General features: G+C 34.3%; 2 protein-coding genes across 2 annotated transcripts; one reads left to right on the forward strand and one right to left on the reverse strand.

Annotated features, from left to right (window-relative positions):
• The first annotated feature begins 8,005 nt into the window (after positions 1-8,005).
• LOC100267703 (transcription factor bHLH30) lies at positions 8,006-10,445 on the forward strand. Its single transcript, XM_002280038.4, has 2 exons — positions 8,006-8,827; positions 9,629-10,445. Exons 1-2 carry the CDS (start codon positions 8,543-8,545, stop codon positions 10,121-10,123), a joined length of 780 nt encoding a protein of 259 aa, XP_002280074.1. The 5' UTR covers positions 8,006-8,542; the 3' UTR covers positions 10,124-10,445.
• A 1,775-nt stretch (positions 10,446-12,220) lies between these two features.
• On the reverse strand, positions 12,221-14,280 carry LOC100267668 (ABC transporter G family member 10). Its single transcript, XM_002276386.4, has one exon. The coding sequence runs from the start codon at positions 14,045-14,047 to the stop codon at positions 12,221-12,223; it is 1,827 nt and encodes a 608-aa protein (XP_002276422.1). The 5' UTR covers positions 14,048-14,280.
• Between the last annotated feature and the right edge of the window lie 120 nt (positions 14,281-14,400).

Consider the following 14,400-nt stretch of genomic DNA (forward strand, 5'->3'; position numbering starts at 1 on the left):
TTATTATTTAAGAAGGGCCATGAATCTGAGATTGTTTACACTTTACATGGGCCTTCTCCTGCCCTAAATTGGGCTGAATGCTCATGGGAAATGTAGGCCCATCTGATTTTCATGGGCTTTACTTGGTACGACCGTACGAGTAGAGCTGCTATCGATTGGACCTTAGGGCAATAATCTAGGTGCATGATCGAGCATGACGGTAGAAGGTGAAAGCCCAACTGCATATAATATATACAATTGAATAAAAAGGTTGAAGTACAAGTTGGTGAGTCTTATTTTCTATTTGGGTCAACCATCTCTGCATTAATAGGGATTATTGCAACAGTTGTTGGAAACAATCGTTTAATTGGTTATGAAGTTGAACATTTTGTTTTTCTCCAATTTTAAATGTAGAAATAATGAAAATTTAAAAAAAAAATTAATAACAAATTTTTTTTTTTGTTTTTTGTTTTTTTAATGAGATGGTAGTAGAAGTAATGATAATGATGGTGGCAGTAGAACTACTTGATTGTTCTCTTCATTGACAATTCCAAATAGAAATCTATTGATCTTATCAAAATTGGAAATTGGGATTTGTTAGTAAATGTTTTTTAAGTGGGGCACATGTCATCCTTATCCGAAAATGACACACCTAATCTCTTTACTTATACATGATATACTAGCCCATGAGTGCAACAATTAGGTACATAATTAATTCTTTGTATATAGATGACTTATCCAATGAAGGGAAAAACCTAGATTTCTCAATTTTCCAAGTTTGAATCAGGTTAGGAACATGTATAATCATCCTAAACTTTTTCTAAATCCTATGCAGAGCAGAAAAATAAAATTTTTATACTTTAAAAGGATTCAGAAAGTGCTAACGAAAACCATACCTCAGATTCGGATGTTCCTGAATCAAATCTACATAATGAAAATAGAGATCGAAATCATAGAAGTCTTGTAAACTCGAAGTCTTCCACTTGATTACTCGAACCTAGATTTTGATACACTTTCGATGGGGAAGAAAAAATGGTAGAGGCTATGACTCTCAATTTCTATGGGTGTTGGAAGACAAAAGTCATGAAAACCCTAACCCCTAGAGGGTATTTATAGGGTTTCTAAGTGCGTCACTTAATCTAACTTAAAATGAGTTTTAATTGATTAATTAACCAAATAAGGTTTACTAATTAATCAATTAGCCCAGTTCAGAGACCTTGTTCACTTACCTCTATGCAACCTTGCATAATTACCAAAATACCCTTATGCACAAAAGTGAACATAGAGTCAATCCAACCCTCATGACCCATGCCAACAAGGTATACGAGTTCAGAGTGGGGACCATTAGGATCTATAGGAATACTGGTTCCCTCAGAATCCAATTCTAAAGTTGATTTAACATCCTATTATAAAGAATCAACCGGACTCCAGTATTCTATGTAAATAACAACGAGACACCAAGTGCTCAGGTCTGTGACCTACTATCCATTGTGTTCAGTCTCCCCATGAACTGGTATCCATAGTCTACCAAGGTGAAATCTGTCGACCTTTCAAGACTACCTCTACCATCATTGAGTTACAAATCCTCTTATTGTGTGTTCAATTGACATATACTAGCTCTTAAAAGAGCTCATGTTAAGTTTCATTTAAGAAACTACTATGACCATAGTTTCCATAAACACACCTCCTTAAAATCACTCAATGAAACACACTGTCTCAATCCCAAGAGATATCATGGCGTCTCTATTAGGATACCTATTGCTACTAACTTCCATTAATAATAACTCAATCCATAGGGAATATATGATTAGCTTACGATTTCACTCGTAGGTCAAAGTCATTGTTAATTTTAGTACAAACTCAAGGTTGAGAAACAACACAATGAAGTAGCTTGGTGAGGCCATGACTACTTAATAGCCTTAAGTCATGACTCATCGTAGGTCTTGTTCAATGTGTAACTATACACATTAGTGCACTCATTATGGGAAACCCATCCCGATAGCCATGACCAGCCATCCTTCCAATTAGGAAGTGGTGCACTACAACCTTTAATGGGTTGGATAGACCCATGAATCGGTTGTGAACAAATCATCTATTTACAAGGAACCCATGACTTAGATCTTCTGTGTAACTCTTAATACACCTAAGTCATGTACAATGCAAAGATGTAGGCAAGAATGCTTATAAAGTATGATATATGGAATAAGGATAAATAAAAGTGAAATTGAAACATCATTAAATAAAAAATAAATTCCAAATTTATTACATCATGTCATACTTTTAAGGGTTTTATCCTAACATCCAGTTGATGGGAATCTTCAAAAGTCGGTAATCATCCACCAAGTTGACAAGCATCCAAATTAAAGGAATAACTACACAATTAAAGGATACTAATGGTCGATACATCACTACTCCCCATGCAATGATAAATGTCGAATTCAACACAACAAGTTCAAGACTTCCCAACTCTTAAGACACATGTTTGTATTCCATTTTCATTATTATGCTACACTTTTACTTAGGTTCTATCATGCTATAGTTGTTAACTAGAGAACAGACTATTGATATTGAGCTATTACATTGAAGGATATAAAAAAAATGAGATTTTATAGCATAACTCCTAAATACTCTTGTAGAAGAAGCATTCAATTTAGTGAATACCACATCTGTACTTCTCTCAATTGCTCTGATCCTACACACTAATCATGCTATCCTTTGCTTCATGGCTACTTATACTAAGAAGTGTTTAACTCTATTATTTGTAGGCTTTTGAGAAGGATTCCTCCATACTTGCAGTTTTTTCTTGTACATGATCTATACAAAAATTAAAAAATTATGGGGCAAACCTTTCTTTAGAGCAATTCTAACTATCACATCATCATATGCTTCTACTTATGCTAATGTTATTAAAAAGCATTGCATGCAAGGAGGAAAATATCGTGATATGTCGGCGATATATGGCGAAATTTCGGGAGAAATACCCATATATCGTCAATTTTTGGGAAGTCAATGCGCTACGCTACAATGCCTAAAAAAAGGCCCTTCCTTTTGTTGATGAGGGGATTTGAACCCCAAACCTTTTGGTTTGGGGTTCAACCCACTTACCATCTGAGCAAATTTACTCTTATTATATCATATGCACTAAATATATATATAGTTAAACTCATTATATAAAGAAAATATTAAAAAAATATTTTAAAGAGCAAATTACTTATGATTATTTTATAATTAAATGCAAAATTTTCTTTTAATTGATTACCAAAAATATAAAAATTATATAATTTTCTTCATAATGTTTTTAATATCATTAATAATTAATTAAATATTAAAAAATTATACATATATCATAATTTATTTTATATTGTTTAATACAATTGAATTAAATAGATCATAATTTTAATATTAATATATATTTTAAAATTAGACATATTACAATCAAATATCATAATATTAGATGTAATTTAATAATAAATGTACACTTATAAAATTCATATTTTTATCGATGCATACGATATTATTATCAAATATAATAAATCATATTATACATATATCAAATTATTTAATAAAACAACTTCAAAATATCATTATATTTCTAATTACATTTTTATGAAGTTTTTCTTATATTTTTATAAATTTTGATCAATTTTAGGTTTATCGATTTTTTTTTTCCAAAATATCCGTCAATATATCTCCTATATATTCGATATATCTCCTATATATTCGATATATCTGTAAAATCGAAGTATCGATATATCCGTGATTACCGATATTTTCATCATTGATTGCATGTACTCCCTCAAAGCCTTCTCCTTGTTCATCCTAACATTAAACAATGAATCCGTGTCTTGAAATTGGTGATAAAAGCACATGTATTGAGAAACAAATATAATGTAGAGTTTTGAGAAAGTCGAGATAGATCAATTTGGAAAGTTGTAGAACCCAACCAAAGTGGGTCTTAGTAAACTTGTAGGAAAAACTTTGCATATAAGGGGATCATTCCTCTATACTAGTGTCATTAGTTATCAATAATGCATTAAAGGATCTACTTGGTTCCCTAAGCCATTATGGAGTTGAAACTTAAGGAACACAAACCCAATGGGAGACTTCCGCATCAAGGATTCAATAGGTGAATGTGGTACCTGGCAATCCTTAGATTATCCTATTACTCGAGAAATGGAAAGTTTTCCGCTGACGGAATCCACAACAGCCTTCAATTAATTAAACCACATTTTCAAGATTCCACATTCCTTAATTGGTCTAGTTGTCCCATTTTGAATCTCCTTCTCCTTCTCAAGGAGTAGGAAAGGAAAGGAACAAAAACACTACACTAAGAATGTGATGCTAAAGGTTTATTAGAGTTATAGAGGGAGACAATTGCGCATGCACCTAGCATCACAATTTCTAATCATCCCAAGTGAGGATCTCATTTGTTGTATTCAAGTTTGCAACCTTTGATTGAACTAATCCAACGAACACTTCAACTATGTGTGAAGATCCCTAAAGATGTTTTCACCTCCCTCTAGCTTTATTATTATGACACTATTTAAATCTTTTTTGGTGTAACATAACTTTTGACCCAAGATTTCACAGACAATAGTAAAGTACAGAAAACAAAAAAACAGTTTCGATAGAAACGTATCATATAAAATCTCTTAATTTTGTTTTCTTTCTCATTTTCTTTATATAAATCATGATATAATCCATTATCTGAAAATGAGGTTTATTTTTAAATATTTTGTAAATGTAGGATGTATCATCTCTATTTGAAAATGACAAACATATTCTCTCAACTTATTATAACAATTAGATTAATCAGTAGTTATTTCTTAACATCGAATCTAACTCAAGGGAATAGCTACACAATTAAAAGATGTCAACAGTGTGGATACATAATAATAATAATAATAATAATCATTTGACATGACCCAAGTCATACCTCAAAGAAGTCTGTCATCTAAAGCAATAGATTTGGTGTCATGGTTGATTCTTTGAACCTATGCAAAGGATCAATCATAGACCACCAGTTTCACATGGGGATGTTGCCTAACTTCCTGTCGTCAAGGGGAGGCATAAAACATGTGGAACTAGAAGCCAATTCAAACATGGTTATTCCTACTATGACTAGTTAAATCTGACATTCCAATTCCTCTCTCTCATGTCTTTATTTTTGTGGCTCAATGCATCTCTCACTATCATGATATTTTGTTGGCTCTTATCATTATTAACTTTTATGAAATTAATGTTCACAAGAAAATTTCAAATTATGAATAATAATATCAGGGTTTTTATGTAAAGCTTATAATTCCAAGCTAAATTTTAGACCATGTTTGGGAGAATGTTAAATTTCAAGAAATAAAACTTATGGATTGATTTGATATTTGGGTTATTGGGTACTATACTTTAAATTTTTTTTTATTAAAGTAGGACAATTTTGATATTTTTCAAAATTTTAATTAAATAAATCAAACATATCGATATATCACTTTTATTATTTTTTAAAATGATAAATATTGGTTATATTATAAAAAAACTTTTAGATTTGATAAATAGATCATTATTAAAGAAAATAAATCAATTCTCATTTTAAAAAAATTATAAATATAATATGGGTATCACAATTTTTCTTAAATGCTTTGACATGGGATGGATAAAAACAAGTTGATGAGATGTATTTTTATTTTAAAAAACATTATATTTCATGTTGTAGGTATGTAAAGGTTTTCCTTTTTCTTTTCTTTTTTGATATAAACAACCAACTTGATCTACAAGCAATCTGATCTACGATCAACCTTCTCATTTCAACTAGCTTTGCTTGGTTCTTTTGTGAGGGGAGTTATTTTTCATTCTCTATAGGGGTTTATAAAGCCTAAAGAGGTGGAACGCTTCTATCGAGTTCCCTAACAATAATTTAGCTTAGTAGCTTCACTCTTTCTATTGGTGTGCTAGATGCTTCTAATCAATAGGAAAAGGAGAAAAAGAATTTATTTTAATTAAATAACACAAAAAATAAAATGAATTATTTATGCCAAAAAGTACAAAAATAATGTCCACTTTAGGCAAAGGACTTTTCCACCCTTCAAAAATTATAAATATGGTAGGTCTTGGATACCGACACATCTTATATTTTTGTTAAGTGCTTTAGTATAAAAGTGGTATAAGAAATTAAAGTACCAAATCTCAAAAATATTATAAATAGTATATTTAGATTATGTTGTTTAAGCATTTCCATCATACCTAACACTTGAAATTTTTTATTTGTTAAGTATTAAAAATATTAAAAATACTTCTTATAATTATTATCAAATGTATTTTAATTTTATTTTAAATATTTACAAGAAAAGTATTTTCTTTAAAAATATTTTTAGGAGAATCACTTATCAAATGATTTTTTTTTAAAAAGAAAAAACACTAAAAATGGTTTTTTTCCCAAATTTTATCAATTTTATCAAACACCTAATTTCTTTTTATTTTTAAAACAAAAAATATTTTTTAAAATCATAACTAGATTCTTAGAGTCCGCTTTAATTGTGATTCTAAAAAATAATTCTAATATTTTTAACACTTAATTTTTTTTTTTATTATCATTCAAAATGATTTATAAAATCAATCTCAAAGGCAGTGTTTCTTTATTTTTTCATTATAATAATGTTTTTCCTTAAAAAAATTTAATAATGAGGATGTTGACCACCACATGACAAATCCTCTAATAAAAGTGGGTACTTGGTCCACGTAAACAAATGGTAAATCGCCTAAATAAAGCTTTGATTTTTGTCATTATGAATAAGTGGGGAATGGGTCACAGCCCAAATGTCAAAAGGTGGGTTGGTGGGGGAGGTGATTGGCTCTTCAAAAGTAATGAGCTGGCTTCTCAATCTCAAGGGCCCTAACCCTTTTTTGTCCTTTGGCCTCAGTGCCCTACACATTTGAAATCCCTCAACATAAACCCACAATTTTCTTCTTCATTATGATGTTCAATGGAAGTTTTAGAAGTGGGTGCCAAAGAGGACAAAAGCATGGAAGAAAATGTGGGTTCCTTCATTTTCATATCTAATCAAACCCCCAACCAAAACCCATGGTGCAACACAGTGGAAATGCTTATGAATATTAGAATTTTAATTAATTTTAATTTTTTTTTTCAAAACCTTTATTATTTAAATAAGGTTGTAAATGGTTCTCCAATTTTCATTTTGTCAAAAATGAACACAAAGTTCAATTATTTTCCCAAGAAAATGAAAAATGTATAGGATTAATTGATTAAAAAGATGAAAACTTTCCAAATTTATAAAACTAACATTTCCTATTTTCGAACTTGAAGAGTAACCAATTTTTGACATAAATGTCTTTCAACATTTTCATTATTTACATATCTGTTTTAAAAGAAATGATTACTTTTATAAGAAAAAGATGAGGGCATTTTTGTCAAAAATGGGTATTTTTTAGGTTGAAAAAAAGTGAAGAATTAGTTTTTCAAAGTGAGAAAGATTTCATCCCTTTTAATCGATTATCCCATGTATATAGGGTGTTATAGATTAGTTATGCCCTGACATGATAATTTATTTGCTTATTTGGCATTTTGCTTCTATGAAATAAATAGTTTTTTATTATTTAATAAAAGTTTATGAATATAATTTTCAACAAAAAGCCCTTTATACCAAATAAAGTATGTTTTTAATATTTTTAATTAAAAAAAATAAAAGATTAACAATTTTTTTCAAATATTTTTATGTTATTATCTAGTAATTCTAATTTTATTTATACAAAAAATAATTTTTGATTGTTAAATATGAATTTTTTAATAAGAATTACTTTATATAGAAATAATTTTTGAATAATTTTAAAGTATAAAAATGTTATTGTCGAGTAATATTTTTTTTGTTCAAAAAACTATTCTCTGAAAAAATTACGAAACCAAATATAATTTTAAGAAGAATTACTTTATATAGAATTTTATATGCATATTGTTTTTTTTCCATATATATATATGTGAGATAGATATAAATATAAGATCTAAATACATGCGTTAAATGACATGATTGGTTGCAATTTTGTGAGCCTTTTTAATAATACATGATTTTTCATTAATACATCAATTATTTGGCTCTGAGTCTGAGATTCACAGTTCTTAGTCTTATCTTGTCAGTGTGTTTGCTTTTTAAAGTCTCAATCTCAGACAGACCTGACCCAGCACCCTTGAATCCTTGCCTTACTAAAGTACTCTCTGAACTCCCACTCTGAACTCTCCTCACCTTTCCGCAGTATGGACATCACCAGATTCCAAGCCTTCCATTTCTGACTTCTGCCTCGTTTAATTGTTGTATTGTTTATGCTTCCCAAAAACAATGTGTGAACCCCAATACCCCATGTTAACAACGCCTACTGTTGCATCTTTTCACATTGATTCACTTCAAGAACCGCCTCCCTCTTCTTTGTTTAACAGAAACAACTACACCCATTTGGAGATTGCCGAAACTATGCAGCCCCATTTCAGGGTGGTTTCTGAATTGCACTGATTGCCTCTTTTCCTGTGCCGTCTTGTTTGGTGGTTCTAACTTTTAAGGCGTTAATGGAGGGGTTTTCTACGGATTTCCCGGGGTTCTCTGATGGGTTTTCAGAGAATTCGGGGTATGGGGCGATAATTAGAGGTGGGTCATCGTCGTCGTCGTTGTTGGTGTTGGATAGTGAGAGAGGAGAGCTTGTGAGGGCTCCAGCGAGGTTGGGGCCAAATGAGGTGAAGGCGGAGAAGGCTATGGTGGCTCTGAAAAATCATAGTGAGGCGGAGAGGAGGCGGAGAGGGAGGATTAATGCTCATCTAGCCACGCTCCGGGGCATAATCCCGGGTACAAAGAAGGTAAATTTTGTTGTTTGGTTGATTGCTTTGCAGTTTTAGCATGTGCCATTCCGCAAGGCTCTGCAATTTTATATGAATTCTGTGGTTTACTCAGAAAGAATTGGATGTTGGTGAAGGAACATAAATTTTTTTGGTATCTGTTGGATCTAGTGTTATGAGAATTCCACAAGCTAATTCATTTTGAATCCATGAACATGTTTGTGAAATTTGTTTGGAAATCCATTATTTGTAAGCTTTTTTTTTTTGTTTTTTCCTCTTTGGGTGAATTTGGTAGTGGCTCTTTTCCTATAAAAAACAATAGAATCCATTTCACTGGACTCACAAGGTTTTGCTGCAATTTCCAATTAGAGTTTTAGAACCCTTGTGTTGCGTTTGGTTGCTTGAAGGTGGGTCCATTGTTTTGGAAGTATTAATTACAGCCATGCCTTGTTTTGGAAGCAACTGTAAGGAGAAATGATCATTGATGAGACCTAGAATGGTTTTTGATGACTCATATGCTAATCCCAGTAATGGACTCCTAGTCAATTAACTAATTTACACGAACCTAGTCTCTATTTTTGTATTTGGTCAGTATTCATTTTCTGTTGCCTTAGGATTTGTTTAAGTTCATGACAGTCGATGTTGAGGAAATGGTTTTCAGGGTGGAAATTGATATCGATATTACTTAATCTAGGATTTTCTTTCTGTTTGAAGTATGATGATTCAGTTATGTATCATTGCCTGTGAATAAAGCTGCATTACTTTCTTGCTTTTTTGGGGCTTCCTGAAAAAGGATACTGAAATGCCGATTTGTATTCGCAGATGGACAAGGCATCTTTGCTTGGTGAAGTTGTTAGCCACTTGAAGGAACTGAAGAGGTCTGCAGCAGAAATTAGTAAAGGCTTTCTTGTTCCAATGGATATCGATGAAGTAAGGGTTGAGCAACAAGAGGGTGGTTTAGATGAGGCCCCGTATTCTATCAAGGCATCTCTATGTTGTGATTATAAACCTGGTGTTTTATCAGATTTAAGACGAGCACTTGACACTGTCCATCTGAAAACAGTTAGGGCAGAGATTGCGACCCTTGGAGGTAGGATGAAGAATGTTTTTGTGATGACTGGCTGTAAAGATGGCAACCTTGAAGATACTGAAACGAGGAAGCTTCATGCAAACTCTGTTCATCAGGCCCTCAGGTCTGTGCTTGATAAATTTCCTGCTTCACAGGATTTCTCATCAAGAAGCACGTCTTCGAACAAGAGGCAAAGGATTTCTATTTTCAATTCTTCGAGCTCATCTCCATTTGGAGACTTCTGGTGAGACGAATGATTTCTTGATTATAATTTGCATCTTTCTTTGCGTTGTTTTCCTATGTCCATATGCATTGGCTGGCATTCAGGTTGGTATACAGGGATTGGTAGCATGTAATTCTTCACTATAGACACAAGAGGATGTGTACAAATGTCATATGCCTGTTTCTTAGATGGCTGAATGTGATATACTTGGATGTAATATGAGTTATAGAATGTAACAGAGGTACCTTGTTGTAATTGGAGTTGAAAAGTTCTTCTCTGATGCCCAAGAACTAATTAGTCAATTTATGAAAGACATTTTCCAATCTTGTGGTTGGCTTGATGATAAATTTGGTGAACTTGGCATATTCTTTTATTAGCATGAATGCTTTCATCTGCTTCCTGTTTTCTGAGTAGGCATCCAGAATGTAGTAGTGTCTTACATTGCTCTGCAGTGCCTATCCTTATTGTACTTATCACAGGAAATGCTATTTCCTTATATGCAAAGCTTGTTGTCTTCCAATTTTATCTGTTGTACTCTGGGGATATGTAATATACTAATACGTTCCTATATGATTGCTGATCTCAGTGGGCACGGGGAAGCCCCAATTCTGCGTAGGTGAGGGATGGTAGCAGAATGGCTAAATTTAAGAATACATAAAAATTTGATTCAAGTATGAAAGAGTAGGGAAAGAGATTCTAGTTGCAATGATGATCAAGAAGAAGCGGTGGCCACTTTCTAGGACTATGACTTAGGCTGCATCCTCCTCGATCATTTTCAAAAACGGCTCTTCAAGATTCTCTTAGGATAAAACTCCCATGCTTCTTCCTTGAAAGAGTATTTAATATTTAATAATTACAGTCGGCCATATCCCTAAAGCAAATACAAAATGAATTAGTGAGGACAATTGTGTGCAAATGATACATGTTGGTTGACATATGGTACGAGTTTTTCATTTGTAGGTTGTTCATAGTATATCTATTTGCTCAAGTTCTGTGATTAGTTTTCAGCTAACCATAGAAAAAAACCATGTCTTTTTAAAGATTATCATGGGTCTTAGGTCAACTTTTCCAAAAGCTTTGCGGCAGGCACAATTATAATATAGCATAGAGTTTCTAGGTGGCCCTTATTTGCCTTGACCTCTTTTTGGGTGGTAATCCTGTTGCTAAGGAGATTTGTGGTTTGACAATGAAGTCTGTAGTGGTTTAACCTCTGGAAGAAAAGGTTACATTGTGCTTGGAAGTCTATCTCCCATCCTCTCATCATCTTTATCCCACACATTATCAACATCATTACTGCTGCAACTGTCACCTCACTATCACCACGAATGCCAACCAATATCTCCTAAACACTACTGTGGCTCATCACCAGCTAGGCCACCATGACCTTGGCATCTGGTACTAATTATATCAAATGACAGTTTTATGAAATTTTGTCAAATGTGACCTTGAAACTTTTGAATTTATGCCTCCAATCAAGTCCAGCATAGGCAATGCCCAAATTAGTTATTGGGTGTCAGGTCATGTTCTCTAGAAGCAGTGAAAATTGATCATTGTAGAGTGAAACTCATGGCTTGCAGATTTCAGTTGACCAGCAGGTTTTACAAATTTAGGTTCAAGTTTGGCACAATTCCTTCCAGGTGTGCCCTACCAGATCAGCGTTTTAAACTGGATAGTTGGTTACTAGTGAGCTGGTCATGATGTGTTAAACCGCCTTGCAGCCCCCACCAACAAAAAAAATAGGGGTACAATTAAGGAAAGCATGCAGATGATAAAAAGGAGATAATTCAGAGAGGAATGGAAAAGACATGCTTATAGAGAAGTATATTAAGATAACTTAGCCAAATTACTTGCGGAGTTAAAGCTGAGTTCAATAGCCCTGAGCTATGGGGATCAGCAAATTCCTACAGTTCCAGTGATAATGAGTAACTTGTGAATGAGTATAGTGACACAAATCTCAAACAGCTAAACAAAATGATGATAGAGAAAAAAATTGCCAACAATCATATCTTTCTTGAGTTGTCTAAAACAGTAAAGCAAAATGATGATAAGGAGGAAATGCTGACAATCGTATGTTTCATCAAATCTTTCATATTTTCATTTTAATTTGATGGATGAAGACCTTCTAACTTCTATGTCTATAGGACCTGTACCACAGAATCAAGAAACAAAGAAACCTATATCCAAAGATGAAACCCAACATCACACCTAAATTGCTCCACTTTTGTGATTCTTTCAGGCCTTGCTGCAACAAAAACCCGTCACCATATAGAACGCATTCTCCTTCAACACTCTCCAAACATTTCCCTTTCTTTCCTCCATACTCATTTATCATAAAGCACTCAAATGGGTACTTAAACAAACTCAAGTAGTGCATGAAAATCCAGTACCTTGGTATGTCCTCCTTTGATATGAAATACCCAGAAAAGAGAAAAAAAGATCCCATAAGGCCAGCAATCAAAGATGTTCCAATGATGAAATTCGGTACAAGCGCGCTAAAACATGCGATGAAAGAGTTTGACATCAAAACAATGATCCAAACCACTAGAGAGAAATAGAGGAATCCATCGATTTCCCTCCTCAACCCAACTAACCAGTAGACTGGGGTGGTGTAGAGAAGAGCCACTGTTAAAAGGAAGGGAAGGAAGATGAGAGTGTTTGCTACAACATAAGAAGAGACTCTGTATGCTCCTCTTGAGGTCTCCCTCATTAAAATTCTCCTCTCTTGCAAGAAAATAGGTAGCCCTTCTGTCGTGGAAGATAGCAAGAAGGTGAGGCTGAAAGCAAAAAATCCAATTTGAGTATGTAGTTTAAATTTGCTTGGGTCATTAGCTTCGTTCTTAAAAATTGTCCCAAGTACAAATCCAGCAAGCACGGCTTGTGTTGTTCTTGCAGTGAAGAGTTGTTTGGTTCTGAAAATGTTTCTGGAGAATCTCTGCCCCAGTAGTAGAACTTCCTCAAAGTGGGAATTGGGGTAACATATACGACTTTCATCAACATTACTCAAGTTGGGAAGTTCGTTGATATGCCCAAAACCTTGTTCTATTTCACCATTTACTGGTTTGTTTTCTTCCATATCTGTAACCAGGCTTTCAGTAACATCAATGGCAAACTCCAGCACATTGACATGCTGAGGAATGCAATGACCTGCAATCTTTAGCCGATGCTCGAGGAGATGCAAGGGCCCATGGTGAAGAACAGTTCCATTTGATAACAACACAACTTGGTCAAATAGATCGAGAATCCTGAAACCTGGTTGATGGATAGTTAGCACAATTGTCTTACCTTGATTTGTAGCCATGGATTTCAGCAACAGAACTACATGGTGAGCTGAAGCTGAATCCAGTCCTGATGTTGGTTCATCGATCAGAAGAACAGTTGGGTCATGAACTAGATCAACACCAATGGAAAGTCTGCGCTTCTCACCACCTGAGATGCCACGGCTGGATTCATCACCAATTCTCGCACCTGCAACATGCTCTAGTTCAAGCTCCTTCAACAGCTCTTTTACTCTAGCTGCAGCCCTGTCACGCCCACCACGTAGCCTGAGCCGGGCGCTATACATGAGGGTTTCTTCAATGGTAAGAAGCGGGAAGAGAGCATCTTCTTGTGTGACATAACCCGATACTCTCCTAAAACAAGTAGCATCCATCGGCTGGTCATTCACAAGAATTTGACCAGAGACTCGACTTGGCCGGACAACACCTGCTAGAATTTCTAACAATGTTGTCTTCCCCGCCCCACTCGGACCAGCGATTGCTGTGATCTCCCCTGGCCTGGCTTCACAGTTTACATTCTTCAAAATATACCTAGGAACATGGTTGGGTTCATCCCAAGAGCCAAAGCAATTGAGTTCATCATATCCCCGAGATAACCTGTAGGTCAACTCCTTGGTTCTTATTCTATATTGAACTTTGCAGCTGCCGGCTGGTGCCTTCACAGGTAGTTCCATTAGACAAAAATAAGGGTGGTGAGATGAGCAGCAGGGAGGAGAAGATGAACTAACACACCAAACTCGCCCTCTTTGTACACGCCAGCCAGCCGCAATGCTGATTTTACCTGCATGCAAATGGCAATAGTTTAAAGCCTCCAGACTTTATAGTGCCCTTAGGCAAGTTTATAAGGACAAATTTTTGGACCCACTTGGTTTTACTTGCTCGCAGAGGGCAATAGTTTAAAGAGCTTTAAGCTTTTTAGTGTCCTCATACAGGTGTATAGGGGCAGATTTTGGACCACTGTCCCCCAAAACCTCCACCCTATACCCAGGAAGATTACCCTATGAATGCCACGAGATTAGTAAGTCTT

Source organism: Vitis vinifera, chromosome 12, assembly GCF_030704535.1.
Source record: "Vitis vinifera cultivar Pinot Noir 40024 chromosome 12, ASM3070453v1".
In the NCBI taxonomy this organism is placed as follows: domain Eukaryota; kingdom Viridiplantae; phylum Streptophyta; class Magnoliopsida; order Vitales; family Vitaceae; genus Vitis; species Vitis vinifera.